Below are 18,131 nucleotides of genomic sequence, written 5' to 3'. Positions count from 1 at the left end.
CTTACATGCACGTCAAAGGCAGCAGTTAGTCAAAGCCTCTCGTTTCTCTTTTTAATCTGACTTCTTGAGAGACATTTAGGCTTTACTGCTACAAGAGTCTGAGTTATGGCCAGAGAACAGCAATATTTGGAAAGGATAATGTATTTCATTTAAGATGGAAGAGGGTGCCCTTCAGCGTATTAGATTCTATCTTGAGTTTTACTCTTCCTCCCGCTGTCTCTCTCTCTCTCTCTCTCTCTCTCTCTCTCTCTCTCTCTCTCTCTCTCTCTCTCTCTCTCTCTCTCTCTCTCTCTCTCTCTCTCGGTCTCCCTTCCCCCCTCCCCCCCTCTCTCTCTCGGTCTTCCTCTCTTTCCCACTTTCTTATCTAATCTTAAAACTTGGAACTTTCAGCAATCGATTTTTTCTTCAAAATTTGGCTTTCATTGCATATGAAGAGCGCAATTGGTTAGTAAATTGTAAATTTAATGTATTTGGAAATAAGGTTTGCCTAATTATTTCCTATGTGTGTTACTCCTATATGTGAGCGCTGTCATTTATTAGCTTAAACGTTGGTCGGTATATGTAGGTTCACTTGCAAGGAATTCACTTGTATGTTCACTTGCAAGGAATTCTCTTGAAGGTTCACTTGTAGATGAGAAAAGTATCTTTTTCACAAATTTGTCAATAACATCTAATTACTCATGTTAACAAATGTAATTCTTGTTAATCTGAACAAAATATGCTAATGTTATTTTGTTTGTACCTTCAGTTTTGAATTCAGTGGCAGAAGGAGATTTAAGTAGAAAAGAGAAAGAAGTAGCAAATAATTATATTTTTGATGAGCATGCTTGTGAAAGCCTTATCCTCTGCGCGTAAACACGGTTGCAGGATGCAATACTCCTTGTTGACGATGAGTCAACAAGGAGTATTGCACAGCCACAATAATGTGGCTGAAGATATGATGACCAAACCACACACCAGAAGATGAGGAGACGACGACGTTTCGGTCCGTCCTGAACCATTTTCATTATCACTATCGACTTGATTATGCTCCAGGACGGACCGAAACGTCGTCGTCTCCTCATCTTCTGGTGTGTGGATATGTCATCAATATGCCTTGTTCAACATCGAGTAAAATCATCCCTCGACACTGAGGATTTTCCGAAGTGTCTAACAATAACAGAGGCTACAAAATAGTGCTAAGACGTTATGGTAGTTTCAGCTTTCATCCCCCCCCCAAAAAAAAAGAGCTTTCTCAAGGAAGCTGTTGAGGTTCCTGTCAATAGATGCAAATGTTCGACGGTAACAACACGTATCTTGTCCTCAGTCATTACAATGGGTTCTCGACGAAGCTGTTCAGCAACTTGTCAGAAGCTGTCAAGTGGCTTGACGAGGAAAACAACTTATCAGTCATGGAGGACTCCTTAACAAGCTCACACTCATCACTTAAGAGGGACAATTAACTAAGAGTTTACTCACTGAGGGATGCACTTCCCTCGTAGATTTAGATGAACTTGTGTGCTAGTCACATGTAGTTACGAACATCTAGGGGTGGTGTTATATAACGTGTTACAGGTCCCGTGTGCGTGAGTTCTCGTATGAACGTGTGTATCTGTCTAACATTGTACATGTATAACCCAACACTTTTATAAGCGTATGCATCAAATGTGTACATGTATTTATTTTTAGGAGCGTGCACGTTCGTGTTAATGTAAAAAAAAATGTAGATGTGTGTGTGTGTGTATGTGCATATGTCAATTTCTTAAAGAATCTAGAATTTCTAGTAAAATTCATATCTAAAATTAGTAATTTGTTATATTATTTATACAATATCATTATTCGGGAATTAGAATTCAATTATCATTATTGTATGTTTTTCTGTATTTTTCATATTAGTTTTTCCAGTTTATTTACCATTTTCATTGCGTTTTTCATATTAGTTTTTTTCCAGTTTATTTACCATTTTCATTGCGTTTATTTGCAGCTGTAATTGTTCATGATATCATTTGGCCAAAAATTCAAATTTCATGAATATATTAAATTTTTATTAAAATAGTTTTACATAATTGTTATGACCTTTATTGGCAGTTTTTCCCAACGAGTCTTTCTACGTTAAAAGAAATATTTAAAATTTGCATTAGTAATAGTCTCCTTCATCTAATTTTCAAATGATTGGGGGGGTTATATTTTGTATAAGGAAGGCAGTTAGCTAAGTTAGGGTGATTGACTCACCTTCCATTAATGAACTCATAAACTCTCACATTCACATAAAACTTCTCTCGTCGTCCCTCTACTCTCCCTCTCTAACCTCATTTCATCTCTTCCTTTACATCCTCGTTAACTTCATCTCATCACATCCTCATAAATCTCATCTCACCTCTCCTCACGTCTTCACAAATCTGATCTCACATTCTTATAAACCTCATCTCATATCTTCATAACCTCACATCCCCTCATAAACCTCACCTCATGTCAGAAAAACACAATCTGAGCACTTGACGATATATTTTCCAGTATAGTGTCATACAAAACAGGGACAAGGACATCCTAGTATAACATTTGATGCTATGATAACACTTTGAACATAAAAATAAATTGGAACATCTAGAAAGAGTTTCTTTTTTTGTTTTCTTTATACTTTGTTGGTCTCTAGCTGTTGTTGGTCTCTAGCTGTCACATGTCGTGTCAATAAAGACGGGAGAGTGGGACATAAAAGTGGGTTGATGAGCGTTCGTACGTGACTTGCTCGTTTCTGCCAGACGCCAGACATCGCCATATCCATCCTGCATGCCGCACTTTGTCCAACTTTGGAGACTAAGCAAAGTCGAATCTGAAGGATCCAGCCGTGTCTAAGTTGTGGGATTGAACCACATGGGGGATTGAGGAGTGTTCAACCTAGGATATTTACCCATATCACATCTGGAACATTAGGCCATGTACTTCCTAGGAAACGGAACCAAGCCCATCATATGATATTAAACCAAATTTTGCCTGGGATATGAGCAGTGAGCCAACTCACAGATGCTAATGAATGTTGTATTTGAGGCCTTGTTCTGAAAATATATATGCAAGAGCGGCAGAATTTGCAATAGATCCTATAAAATAATAAACTATTATATGTCAGGAAATATTCAAATTTTCGCTGTATTTTTTGTCTATATCATTTGCAGTTTGATTTTAGAACTAGGGAACGTAAGCCAAGTACAAAGTTTCATTAAAAATAACTTAATACAAAATACATCATTAAGTCAAATTGAAATTTTAATAATTTACGAGGAGCATAATCGACTATCGTGCGTTACGTTCCCTAGAAAAATTTGAAAAAAAAAAATCAAGACTTTCTTGAATTTTTAATCAAATATTTAATTTCAGAGACCTGGATCTGATAATGATATTCAGACATCATCATGTAAATAAGAGCTAATAACATAATTAAGTTTCCAGATCAGGACATAATTTGACCAGGTTGCGTTCTCAAAACACCTTTCATTTCCCCTGGTTAATTAATACTGACCGATCTGAGCTGTTTGATCAGTCCAATGATAAAACATTGTAAATGTTTCATCATCCTAATTCATATATTCTTTCGTTGTTCATTTTAATCTGTCAACATTAAAACGGGTCAAACCTGATATTTCTCTCATTTCCTGCCCAATGTCTCTCACATTAAGTTTTAGAATACAATGACAAAATCCCAGAATTGGGGACCAAATATATATATATATATATATATATATATATATATATATATATATATATATATATATATATATATATATATATATATATATATATATATATACTGTAGAATGCTAGTTTTCAGCATTAATATATGGGAAAGCAAGCACCATAAGTAAATGATGAATATCCCGATGGTTTCTGGTGAAGATCCTAGGTGAAACTGGTGAACATCCCCGGTGGTTTCTGTTCAATATCCTTAAGTTGGAAGCAGCGGAGTACTTGACAGGAGGCAGGGGTACCGGACAGATGGCAGGGTGCTCTATAAATGAAATAGTACCTGAAGCACACGCTTGGTGTTATGCTTTTTTTCTGATAGGCGTTCTTGGAGAAACATTTGTAACGGGACGCTCGTAGAGAGACGCTCATTGCGAAAAAATCTCGATGGAAATGTTGTGGAGGGAAGGGGAGGGTGACACACTATTTTCATAACAAATATAATTTTTACGTTTGATTCAACCAAACATTTATATATCGCCTCCATCAATATAATCCTTTTATTATCATTAAACTCTGAAATATAAACAGTCTGGAGACACGCAATACAAACGGGGCCATGAAGAACAAAAGTTGTGCAGTCTAGGGTCTGTTTCGGTCCGTTCTCCAGTGTTCTGCTAGTCTCGAACTATAACAGCATAACATTACCATAAGTCATAACTTCCCTTTGTACATATTGTCATCTCTTTGTTCACTCATTCAGCCCTCGAACGCGGGTTTTAACACTGTAGTGCCTTCCTTTTCACAGGAAGTTAGTTTATGGTTACAACGACTGGCTTTCAGTGATAAATTACTGTTCTGTGATGTACTGTCGACAGTTCAAGCTGGATTTTGGTAAAAACTCTTATACTAAACACTATAAATCTCAGCTCATTCCAGTATTTCACACTTTTAAGACAATAGGAACTCCTTTTTTGTGTAAAAAAGGTATTATACAGCGTATGAATACAACAAATTTCCCATTAATACACCTTTAAATGTACACTCCACACTTTTGTCATGACGAGCAACACAGGTAAACATCAACACTGTATATAACCCGTGTTCACGGATATTGTCGTGCCCGTTGTGACGAGATGGGTTGTACTCGTGCGAAAGAGCATTGCTGTTCCTCTGCCGGTAAAGAGCAGCTGCAGCGAACTCGGAAGAACCTAAATACTCATGATTAACAAGCCATTGACTACAGATCAAGTGAACATCAATAAGAGAGAGTATTTATGTCAGTGTCACTGGGTCATTGAACTCCAAATGTGTAGTGGAGTCATTCCAAACGAGGTCAATGTTTCACTGAATACTAAAAAAAAGGAGTATCTGTTTTTCTCTCAAAGTAAGCGTCACCGATGTTTTCAATATGTCCACGATGTCGCACTCAAAATGCACATTATCAGAAAGACCTCACACCATTCGAATATAAAAGTGTGGCTATTTTTATTTTGTTTCCGCAAACAGTTTTATTATGTATAAATTTCGTGTTTATATACAACTGTATATATATTTTTTCCATCGTAGTATATGAAAGTATACGGACTATGTGGCACTAAGCACTACACTGGTGCCAAGATCCTTAAACCGAGGCTTATCACATCGGCACGTTGATAGAAGCCTCAACAAGGAGGCTTCGGGCAGATTGCCGGCGCTCTACAAGCTACGCTGGAAGACCCTGGGGAACGTGAGGGCGTCGAGGAGGAGGAGGGCCAGCAAGAATAGTGCCAGTGTCTGAGGTAGGACGCGAGGGCCAGCCGAAGAGGCACTCTTAACCCCGAGTTGCCGCACTGGCGTTTTCTCCGCCTCCCCGACCTCCTTCTGACCACGGCGACTTAGCCCAGGATCCGTCGTCTCTGTACGGGAAAAAGTAATTAAATTAGGTTAAGGTTGAACAAAATAGTTTTGGCAAACATGTATTGAAAGAGAAAGAGGGAGGGAGGGAGGGATGGAGGTTATGGAATAGCCAGAACGTGAGCGTGAATTTTTAGGGGGGGATGGAAATTCCTGTGGGTAACTTAGAGGAGACATGAGAGTGCCCCTTGACGCTCAGGTGACGTGGATGGGAAGATAAGACACCACGTAAAGGCGTCCTGCTAATTCTTGGGAAGGATTTAATTATCCGCGTCTCTCTGGGGAAAAGGATGAGTGGAAAATAAAATAAGTGGTAAAATGAAGCAGACGAGAAAGTGTATGTGAAGAAAGTGGTTGAGAGAAAAACAATAATTTTCACATATTGAGTATGAAGATTATTAAAGCTAACTGACCACAAAACTGACCATGACCCTGACCATCAACCTGACCTTGACTTGAATCGATAAATTCAGGGGGGCTATAATTTATTGACGCTACGCAATATATCATTTATCACCCTCGCACCCCACTGCTACATAACCTACATATCCAGCACATCTCATTTATCGTCAAGATCACACACACACACAAACTCACAAGTACACTATCTAGGAGGTGGGGTCCTGGAGCTAAGTTTCGCTCCTTTTACACGTATTTAGGTAAGCACACTGCCCCGTATCTCACTCACTGTATAATATAAGCTGTGTGCTGCTCACAAACCCAGTACCTTACATATACCACATGTTCCACACGTCTCATATTCCACACACCTCACATCCTTCCATACCTCATATGCCCCCCCTCACACAGATTATCCCAGAATCTGCATATTCATTACATTTACCCTGACCCATAATCTGACCCTGACCCCTGACTTACCAACCACGACGTGCACGAGGACGGAGGAGGGGCTGGCGTTGGCAGGGCTGCAGGTGTAGTTCCCAGCGTGTTCATCTAACACCGACGACACCGTCAGGATGCTGCGAGGAATAACACCAGGGCAGTTATAGCAAGTCATGGATACCTTGGTATATTATGTGTACTATAAGGTGTATCAGAACTGCTGAGGATGTTTTACAAGTTGGGGTTTACTAGGAGTGTTAGGGTGAGTTTTGGGTGTTAATGTGTATCTGAGATGCCAGGTATATTGAGGAATCTATGGTGTATACCGTAGGTTCCTCAATACACCTGACACCGCGTATACACCCTATATTAGAGTGTATACTTGGTGTTTGGATTCATCAGTGATGCTAGGGTGTGATATGTTAATTTGTGAAAATTGTGTTTGAATCCCTAGAAATTTCCTGTGGGTAACAATTTCAGGCTTGGATGAAACTGATAGTATGATTCATAAAGGGTGTTAGGGGGAGAAACTTTAAGGATTTTTTGATGCTATATTTAGCCTTCTTCATGTTAGGGTGTAGCACGGTGTTAGGACTTTAATATATGTATGTGTGTGCTAAAGTTGGCTCTGATATGCTGGAATGATTGATTAGAGTCTTGGATTTTGGTTATAGAGACTTGAAGAGGGTTACTAACGCGCATAATTAGGGTGGCTAATCATGGGATTAGCCTGGATGTGAGATGAGGATTTGGATGCAATGATGGTAGGTCTTTTTAATATTGGAAGTATTTTGAGGGCACAACTGCTCAACACACACACACACACACACGCACACACACACACACACACACACACACACACACACACACACACACACACACACACACACACACACACACACACACACACACACACACACACACACACACACACACACACACGGTGTGTGTAAATTTCAATTTGAACAGAATTTGTTGCAACTATTTCGTTTTCTTATTTACATTTTTTTCATTTAAATCATTAAAATAAAAAATACTATAAAATACAATTCGTTTCAATACTCACTAACGGTTAATGTTACTGTTTCCAATGAGCTTATCTGACACTGGATACAATTATTTCGTCAAAACATTTGTATCAGAATTAGGTTGTATGTGGTGATGTGATGAGCTGATGAAAGTGTTGCTGCTATTAGAAAAACACTGGTGGAGGGCGTCAGCGAAGCTCTTAGAACAACACTGTCTAGTATAAGGCGTCGGTGTTACATTTAGATGTAACACTTTCTAGCAGAAAGCGTCGATATTTATGTTTGAAGGAACAATATTAAGTAGAAGATGATGCGGTTAAAATAACACTATCTAGAAGGCGACGTTTGCATTTATTTAAATCTGATTTATTAAAATTAAAGTAAGTAAACATTATATTTCATTAAGCTACGAACGATTGTCGTATAGCTTAAGAAATATATATTTTTCTCGTTGTTTGCAGACGAACGCATGGTAAAGATTTTATATTATTTTGAAACTCAGCATTTCGATCTCATTACTGCACGCGGGCCGGTGGTTCTGAAAGAATGGCCCAGATAAGAATAATATTTAGGATCTTAAAAGCCTCAAGAAAAGATGCGAAAGGAATATTTGCTCAGAGAAATAGTTAAGCTTCAAGATCGACTAACATTTTATGGTCCATGGACCGACTTTATACTTCTTATCGGTACAAATATGTCCAGTTTATACGATCAACGTTTTTTGGTTAATTTTGCTCTCAAGACAATCGAAAGCTATGCAATGATTTCCCTTGCAACATAATTTTTTAAAACCTAAAAATAAAAATTCTTCCGTACAGAAATTGCCATCGTCCACCCAAACAAAAACACTGTATTGCAGGCTGTCATGGCAACAAGCTTGTGCACAAGGGTTAACAACTGGACCAGGTCCTGTTTACGTTTTGTAGTTTTCGGAAAGTGCGTGCAGCGCTTTGGGAATCGCCAGAGCATATGCAAAATGGGCATCGTAACGCAAGTGAATGAGAGGTAAGTGTCACTTGGAAGGCGGCACTGTGCGTGGAGTACCCTACCTAAATTCGCTGTTTCCCTGCTTTGTTCATACTCTCTCTTGTTTCAATTTCAACTTGCGGAGCATTGCTTTTGGGATTTTCTCTTATTTTTCTTTTTTTTAGTTTTTTTAGTCTGTCTTGTATGTTTATCCTTTGTTAAACCTCAATTTCTCCTTACTCAGCCCACACACGAACATCAACAACTCTTACCTGTGCTCCTGGTCGGAGTTGATATGGACGCCCCTGGCAGTGTCGTAGTTGATCATCCTAGAGTCTTGGTACCAGAAAACATAGGGAGGTGTGTTTGAAGCATCTTTGAAAGTACACACAAGCTGTAAGCTGCTCCCCGCTGCCACCATACGCTCTGCAGAACCTTGCATTTCGCTTCGGGCCGCTGTACATCAAAGATCATACATAAGATTTGTGGTTCATATTTATTATATAAAATTCATAAATTTCAACAACTGTATTACGTCCTGAGAGGCAGTGAATATATGCAGTATACTCACTACCCTGTGTGTCAGTGAGTATGAGCAGCATACTCACTACAACCAGATCTGATTGAACCACTCCAATTAAGCAAAATTGCATAATGCTTGTGTCATTAAAGATGTTAATAACAGTAATGCAGATCATGGGGTGATGAGCAATCAGGATTCGTACACTACATGCATTTCGTTCGTCGACGGCAAGGATATGGTAGAAGAACAAAGAAACATTTACACACATACTGAGCTGGTCTCCGAATAATTATCTGCCAGTGGATTTTTTCTTAAACTTTGTAAGAACTAAGTTAATATTTGTCTTAAGGAATTAGCAATTAAGGCGGTGAAAAATATATAAACACAGAGTTTATGTTAATTTTTATATCATTCACATGAAGACATTTCGATGTTAAAGTGTTGTGCAAATTCTGTTAGAAAGCTCACTTACAAAACAATGCTTATATGAAAAGCTTAAGCAAGGGTGAAACTGGCCGTCATGAAGAGTTAATTAATAATTACAAACAATCATACTAGAGTTTAAATTTTAAAATATTAAATGTATTACTATTGGGAGGAAAACTGGTCTCCACATAAGAAAGCTTCAAATCATAGGTGATTCAAATTACAGGGAAATAGACTTGGAGGAAAAATGAAACGTGGAGGTCCCAGTACACGGATAACAAGAATTCTAGACACCATTCAAGACGAAATTCTAGCAAAGCGGATAGGATAGACCTGCTTGAATAGACCTCGCCTTCACCCAAGATGTAATAACATTTAGAAAACAGACCTGAAATACCCCTAGGAGCCAATGACCTCGGCGTCCTGGTGTGTCAGGTTCCGCTTGAGGTGTGTGGTGGTGTGTGACCGCTTGAGTGTCAGGTTCAAATAAATATAAGAGCAAGAGGCCAGAGAGACGAGGATAAAAGCCAAGCCCTCAAGAAAGGGAAGTGTGAAGAGATAAGGGAATTTTTGAAAGTCGTACTGTGGTAGACAGGTCTCTGGAACATGTTAACGTAGACAGGCCTCAGAAACATGTGTACGTGTAATACGTGATGGACCATGTGATGCACAAATGCTCTGAAACTGATGATATATTCATTCCAACACTAAAGAAGGGAGAGGAGCTTGCATAAATGATTTACCAACGCCATGAGGCATGAAAGAAAAACAGAATAGCAGGACACAAGAGATGATCAAAAACAGTTACAGCAGATACAAACACAAATGTGGAAGAATTCGGAAATATAGAAGAGTACAATACGAGAATGATAAAGCATCCATTGAAGGACAACACTGCTACAGTCACATCAGGAGAAAAATGTATACAAACGGCCTGGTAATTATATAGGAGACAAGGGAAACTAGGGGATCGTTTGGTGCACCGTACTTTACCCATGGTATATACCCCCCCCCCCCACGGCATACCGTACCTCCTTCTACATGGCATACCGTATCTCCCTCCCCATGGCGTACCTTCCCATAGTGTACCGTACCTTCCCACGGCGTACCATACCTCCCTCATGGGACCGCAGCACTTAAAACTTTTATTAAAATTATAAATGGTCTCAATTTTCAGTGATTTTTTTGTTTGTGGTTCGGTCACTGATCGCTTTAAATAGCGGCGAGAGGGTGAGGAAGTGAACAATATAAATGGAAGAGAATATTCAATTATAAATGTGTTAAGTATGTGTAATGAAGAGGGTGAGAGAGGGAGTCAGAGGCAGAATGAGAGAGAGAGAGAGAGAGAGAGAGAGAGAGAGAGAGAGAGAGAGAGAGAGAGAGAGAGAGAGAGAGAGAGAGAGAGAGAGAGAGAGAGAGAGAGAGAGAGAGATGAAAGCGAAGGACAACAAAACAATATTTGTTTTTCTTTTTTCCTTGGGGTTGGGAGAGAAGAGGAAGATAGACTTCAGCAAGTTGAAAGGTTGCTCTCTCCATTTGAGTCTGGCGAGCGAAGGTGGGAGAGAGAAAAACCGAGAAGCACACACAAACATCGGTAATAAAAGTGATGAATGAGGACGAAATAAAAGCTTAGTAAATACAAGAGGGCAAACAATTCCAGCTGACGAGTCACTGTTGCAGTGATGACAGGAGCTGAATGATTGTTATCACTGTAAACAAGAAATGAATACAGCCATTCCCGTGTTTATTGGTCGGGCAATTTTCTTAATGTAAATTTGATCCGAATATATATAAAAAATATTAGAGCAGCGAATTAGATACCGACGGAACATTTACGTGGAATTTTTTAAGTGTTTCGAGCATTGGGCAGACAATCTATTTACACCAATATGTACACCAGTTGATTGACAACTGAGAGGCGGGACCAAAGAGTCAAGGCTCAACCCACGCAATACAACTAGGTGAGACATCTTTATAAAAGAGTTTCAAGGGCTATAAATCCGAGCTGCCTCATATCGACTAATACTCCAATAAATTCCTGTATTCTTATGTAATCACTGAGAAGTGTGAGCCAAATAATGGAAAAATATTGTTACAGAAGAATTGGTATCGTTCAATAATAGCAGCACTACGGGCAGCTGTTGAAGCAGTCGTAATACCAGCAATACTCATCCCATTATTTGTTGGAATTACTGCAGCAGTAGGAAATTCTATGAAAAATATTAGACGTGTTCTCAGTGTGTATATATATCTTTAAATACGTTTAGATATGTTTAGGTTTGGGTTAGGTTAGGTTGTTAGGTCAGCTGTGGTATGATGAGGGTAAGTTCGGTATGGTTGGTTTGACTAATCTCTCTTTGATTACGTTAGGTTCAACCAGGTTAAAAGTATACAGAAAGTTTATATTTTATGCGGCCCCTGCATCAGATGTTCCGTTAAATATTGTATTCAGTTGATTCAAATGTGTTATATTGCATCTAATTCAACAGCCATCCTATATGAAAAACAGTGTGTCTAGTAGTGAACAACCCGGTGAAATAAATTACTTAAACTGGTTTACCAAAGCTTCCCAAATATTTTCTGCCATTTTCACTACTGGGTGACATTTCCAACATATCCGTATCAATAGCACAGAGGATCAGTTGACCTTACTCGGCTTGGAAATATTCAATACCTTCGCGGCAAATAAACCTACTGCTGACGGTGTTTGTACTTTCAAACTGGCGTTTGTGTGTGTGTGTGTATTCACCTAGTTGTGCTTGCGGGGATTGAGCTCTGCTCTTTCGGCCCGCTTCTCAACTGTCAATCAACGATCATTTTTTTGTCACCCTTCTCCCCCCCCCCACACACACACCCCAGGAAGCAGCTTTAACAGCTGTCTGACTCCCAGGTACCTATTTACTGCTAGGTAACAGGTGCATCAGGCCGAAAGAAACTCTGCCCATTTGTCCGCCATCGCCGGGGATCGAACCCCGGTCCACAGGATTACGATTTCTGAGTGCTGTCCACTCAGCAACCAGGCGTCCTGGTGAGTGTACTCGCCTAATTGTGCTTGCGGGGGTTGAGCTCTGGCTCTTTGGTCCCGCCTCTCAACCGTTAATCAAAAGGTGTACAGGATCCTAAGCCTATTGGGCTCTATCATATCTACACTTGAAACTGTGTATGGAGTCAGCCTCCACCACATCACTTCCTAATGCATTCCATTTGTCAACCACTTTGACACTAAAAAAGTTCTTTCTAATATCTCTGTGGTTCATTTGGGCACTCAGTTTCCACCTGTGTCCCCTTGTGCGTGTGCCCCTTGTGTTAAATAGCCTGTCTTTATCTACCCTATCAATTTCCTTCAGAATCTTTAATGTGATGATCATGTCCCCCCTAATTCTTCTGTCTTCCAGCGAAGTGAGGTTTAATTACGTAGCCTCTCCTCGTAGCTCATACCTCTCAGCTCGGGTACTAGTCTGGTGGCAAACCTTTAAAACTTTTCCAGTTTGGTCTTATCCTTGACTAGATATGGACTCCATGCTGGGACTGCATACTCCAGGATTGGCCTGACATATGTGGTATACAAAGTTCTGAATAATTCCTTACATACGTTTCTGCATGCCGTTCTTATGTTGGCCAGCCTGGCATATGCCGCTGATGTTATCCTCTTGATATGGGCTGCAGGGGACAGGTCTGGCGTGATGTCAACCCCCAAGTCTTTTTCTCTCTCTGACTCTTGAAGAATTTCATCTCCCAGATGATACCTAGTATCTGGGCTCCTGCTCCCTACGCCTATCTTCATTACATTACATTTGCTTGGGTTAAACTTTAACAACCATTTGGTCGACCATTCCTTCGGCTTGTCTAGGTCTTCTTGAAGCCTCAAGCAGTCCTCCTCTGTCTTAATCCTTCTCATAATTTTGGCATCGTCAGCAAACATTGAGAGAAATGAATTTATACTCTCCGCGAGATCATTTACATATATCAGAAACAAGATAGGACCGAGTACAGAGCCCTGTGGGATTCCACTGGTGACTTCACGCCAATCTGAGGTCTCACCCCTCACCGTAACTCTCTGCTTCCTATTGCTTAGGTACTCCCTTATCCACTGGAGCACCTTACCAGCTACATATGCCTGTCTCTCCAGCTTATGTACCAGCCTCTTATGCGGTACTGTGTCAAAGGCTTTCCGACAATCCAAGAAAATGCAGTCCGCCCAGTCAGTGTGTGTGTGTGTAGATGTGCGTACGTGTGTTTGTGCGGGTGCGTGCACGTGCGTGCATACGTGACCCTCTTGCACATTCACGTGTCCTTTTCAGTTGCATTAAAAGACATACAGCTTTCAGGCTAACTTCATCCACACTGTCTAGCAAACTTATTTACGAACCAACACTCCAAATCCATTTACACATGGGTTGAAAACCGTGTGTGTGTGTGTATGTACATGGGGTTCCACAATGGGTACACAGCATCGTGCCATCTGTACACGCAGCAGTGTGCACATAAATATTACTTGTGCAAGCTCTAAAGGCCAAGGCAAACCTGTTAATCTGGCAGAGCACACATGGTCGCCGCCAGCTGCCGGGAGAGTGGCGGCTGAACTAACATCCGGATATAGTATAACGGAGAGGCTGTGTTTACACCCTGATGACACTGCTATTGCTACGGTTTTCCCGGTGATTGGCAATTGTGAGTTTGGTGGAATCCGGCTGTTGGTGTAGTCAGATGTTCGCGGTCTCCTTCATACGAGAGAAAGATACGGGATGAGCTATACAACTGTGAGATATTCACTCATGAGTTCTCTACAATCTTTCCTCTTAACACGAAATATGATTCTTTAGATGCAACCATTAAGAAATATATAGTACAGAGTAATATTAAATTCTGTAAGTGTTTCATTATTTATTGATTATAATTTGGTAGAGACAAAATACTTAATTATATTGTAAGTTAAAATCGATTTCGAGGCCAAATTTTTGAGGAAACTGAGTTGTCTCATGAAGTTGAACTACAAAGTGAGGATGCACTGACCTCTGAACCATCATCATATCTTTACACTGTAAATACATTATGTGCAAAATTCATCTTGCATTCATAGAACGCCAAGAATAGTAGCCAAACTATGAATATATAAAAAGGAAATAATTTAAAATGCCACAAAATGAAAAAGAAAGTGAAGCTTATCATTGGGGAGGGAACTGTGGACTGTTATGTGTTTTTGGAGTCGTTTCACATCATGTTTTTTGATACTCTAAAGTTAGTGATATATTTCTGATGATCCTTGATGCAATTCGCTGAATATAAAGCATATTCCTAAACATTGAAAGTAAAGGGACCAAAACAAACACGGCAAATTATATTTCATGTGGGTGTGATAGTCCTTCATTTTCATTGGTCGAGTTGGGAGGTAGGCGTTACGCAAACTGGCATTTCTATCTTGGTCTTGTTAATTGAGTTAATCATCGACATACACCGATTTAATATGATACTGTACATATCAGAAATAATATTCCAACATTCACTCGTTCAATTATGAGTGAATGGTTTATAACACATTGAACCACTGGTTAAATGATAATACCCTTATGTCAGATCTGATCACTGCCACATCCTGGATCTCTAATCACATGACAACCCCAATATGTCAGGCCTGATCACTGCCACATCCTGGATCTCTAATCACATGACAACCCCCAATATGTCAGGTCTGATCACTGCAACATCCTGGATCTCTAATCACATGACAACCCCAATATGTCAGGTCTGATCACTGCCACATTCTGGATATCTTAATCACATGACATCCCCAATATGTCAGGTCTTATCACTGGCTACACCCTCAACATGTAGTCACAAGATAACCCCAATATGTCAGGTGTGGCCGTGGGCAGCGACCATACCCTGGAGCGTTCAATACACGACTCTCCGTTTGCGCCTCAGAAATCTTCCAATAGCTATATAATTTTTTTTCTTGCTATGGTTTTTATATATTTTATTTTCGTTTGACAATCATTCAAGCTCAAGTAGACCCTGGCTCATCATCAGAAGAAAACCTTAGCTGGCAAGCAACATCTCAGTAGCAGAAGACAACCACAGCTGGCAGGCAACATCTCAGTAGCAGAAGACAACCACAGCTGGCAGGCAACATCTCAGTAGCAGAAGACAACCACAGCTGGCAGGCAACATCTCAGTAGCAGAAGACAACCACAGCTGGCAGGCAACATCTCAGTAGCAGAAGACAACCACAGCTGGCAGGCAACATCTCAGTAGCAGAAGACAACCACAGCTGGCAGGCAACAGCAATAAGCACATACAATTTTACCTTAACCACAGCGCGGCTTTAATGAGCATTACTGAAATATATACCCTCGGAAAGCGCAATGCAATATGAACATTATTTTGCAACCTTGGCTATTAAACTATCTTATGTGGAGGAGGGGTAGTTATGTGGGGGATGTGGGCGTTATGTGGAAGATTGGAGTTATGAGGAGGATACATAGCACCACTACAGCACAAGCGCTCAATAGTACACTTGTGGGATCGAACCATTCTCTCCCACATGTTGGAAGGAACAGCCACTCCGAGACCATCATGCTCGTTATGGCTAGTTGGTAGATTGACGATGCCATAATTTTGCAGACCAGAGTTCGGTTCCTCGGTGAACGAAGTAAACGAAATATATTTGTACGGCAAGGTTCTCTTAATTTACTTCCTTTTCTACGGCTTCGGGTCTACACAATCTTACTAGAGGCTTCACACTACATATATAATATATTACATATAATGGAAAATTAACCATTTTGGACTCAAAACCAAGAATTGGAATCAGATCTTGCAGAGTTCGTTTAACGACTCGTTCATTAATGACGTGACCTGAATTATTTTATTCAAATATTCAAACGCTGAAAATAAAAAAGACAGAGCTCATGGTATATATCCTGGCTCGCTGGAGGACGTGGACAAAAAAGAAAACCTCTCTCGGACTCGCTTCTACTGCCTCACTATTTTAAAACCCGAAATCCCGGTTTCTGATAAAAGAAAAAACACCAGAGTTTAAAAAACAAAACAAAAAAGGAAAAAATAAGTGAAAAAAGTAGGACTAACACCTTTGAACTTTATTCGCAATATTTACAACTTCGACATATTAAACTGCGTGTTGGAGCAGGGTTCAAAGACACAGGGGTTTGTATGTCGGCCAAGTCACGTGATTTTAATATATTTCCTTAAATTCACAGCTTTTGAGGTCTCTTTACATGTTATATGTCTCTAAAGCTTGTGTCATGAGTCAAAATAGGAGAGAAGAATTAGTATTATGATGGATGAAAAGAAATATATATATATATATATATATATATATATATATATATATATATATATATATATATATATATATATATTTATATATATATATATATATATATATATATATATATATATATATATATATATATGTATATATATATATATATATATATATATATATATATTTATATATATATATATATATATATATATATATATATATATATATATATATATATATATATATATATATATATATATATGTGTGTGTGTGTAACTGAAAACTCACACCCCAGAAGTGACTCGAACCCATACTCCCAGGAGCCACGCAACTGGTATGTACAAGACGCCTTAATCCTGTGGCTTAATCGCGTGGCTCCTGGGAGTATGGGTTCGAGTCACTTCTGGGGTGTGAGTTTTCAGTTGCATATTGTCCTGGGGACCATTCAGGCTTGTTCGCGCGTGTGTGTGTGTGTGTGTGTGTACTCACCTAGTTGTACTCACCTAGTTGTGTCTGCAGGATCGAGCATTGACTCTTGGATAGCGCCTTTCGAGCATCGGTTGTTTACAGCAATGACTCCTGTCCCATTTCCCTGGTTTTAAAATTATGAATAGTATTTGCTGCCACAACCTGTTCCTGAAGTGCATTCCATTTTCCCACTACTCTCACGCTAAAAGAAAACTTCCTAACATCTCTGTGACTCATCTGAGTTTCAAGCTTCCATCCATTTCCCCTCGTTCTGTTACTATTCCGTGTGAACATTTCGTCTATGTCCATTCTGTCAATCCCTCTGAGTATTTTATACGTTCCTATCATGTCCCCCCTCTCCCTTCTTTCTAGTGTCGTAAGGCACAGTTCCCTCAGGCGCTTCTCATACCCCATCCCTCGTAGCTCTGGGACGAGTCTCGTTGCAAACCTCTGAACCTTTTCCAGTTTCATTATATGCTTCTTAAGATGGGGACTCCATGATGAGGCGGCATACTCTAAGACTGGCCTCACGTAGGCAGTGTAAAGCGCCCTAAATGCCTCCTTAATTAGGTTTCTGAATGATGTTCTAACTTTGGCCAGTGTAGAGTACGCTGCTGTCGTTATCCTATTTATATGTGCCTCAGGAGATAGATTAGGTGTTACGTCCACACCCAGGTCTCTTTCGCGCGTCGTCACTTGTAGGCTGTTCCCCTTCATTGTGTATTGTCCCTTTGGTCTCCTATCTCCTAATCCCATTTCCATAACTTTACATTTGCTCGTGTTGAATTCCAGTAGCCATTTCTCTGACCATCTCTGCAACCTGTTCAGGTCCTCTTGCAGGATCCTGAAATCCTCATCTGTCACAACTCTTCTCATCAACTTTGCGTCATCCGCAAACATCGACATGTAGGACTCTACGCCTGTAAGCATGTCGTTAACATAACAAGAAATAGAATTGGTCCCAGCACCGATCCTTGTGGTACTCCACTTGTTACTGTTCGCCAGTCCGACTTCTCGCCCCTTACCGTAACACTTTGGCTCC

General features: G+C 39.9%; 1 protein-coding gene across 2 annotated transcripts in view; it reads right to left on the bottom strand.

The window, feature by feature from the left end:
• Positions 1–2,467: 2,467 nt before the first annotated feature.
• LOC123756821 (limbic system-associated membrane protein) overlaps positions 2,468–18,131 on the bottom strand; it is a 241,354-nt gene continuing 225,690 nt past the window's right edge. For both annotated transcript variants that reach the window (XM_045740190.2, XM_045740191.2), the window contains exons 6-8: positions 8,660–8,843; positions 6,430–6,530; positions 2,468–5,552 (exon numbers count right to left, since the gene is read on the bottom strand). In XM_045740190.2, the coding sequence (XP_045596146.1) occupies positions 5,353–5,552; positions 6,430–6,530; positions 8,660–8,843 (485 nt within the window). In that variant the 3' untranslated portion in view covers positions 2,468–5,352. The remainder of the gene's footprint in view (positions 5,553–6,429; positions 6,531–8,659; positions 8,844–18,131) is intronic.

This window comes from Procambarus clarkii, chromosome 26, assembly GCF_040958095.1.
Source record: "Procambarus clarkii isolate CNS0578487 chromosome 26, FALCON_Pclarkii_2.0, whole genome shotgun sequence".
Lineage (NCBI taxonomy): Eukaryota > Metazoa > Arthropoda > Malacostraca > Decapoda > Cambaridae > Procambarus > Procambarus clarkii.
This window is presented reverse-complemented; position numbering and strand designations above follow the sequence as displayed.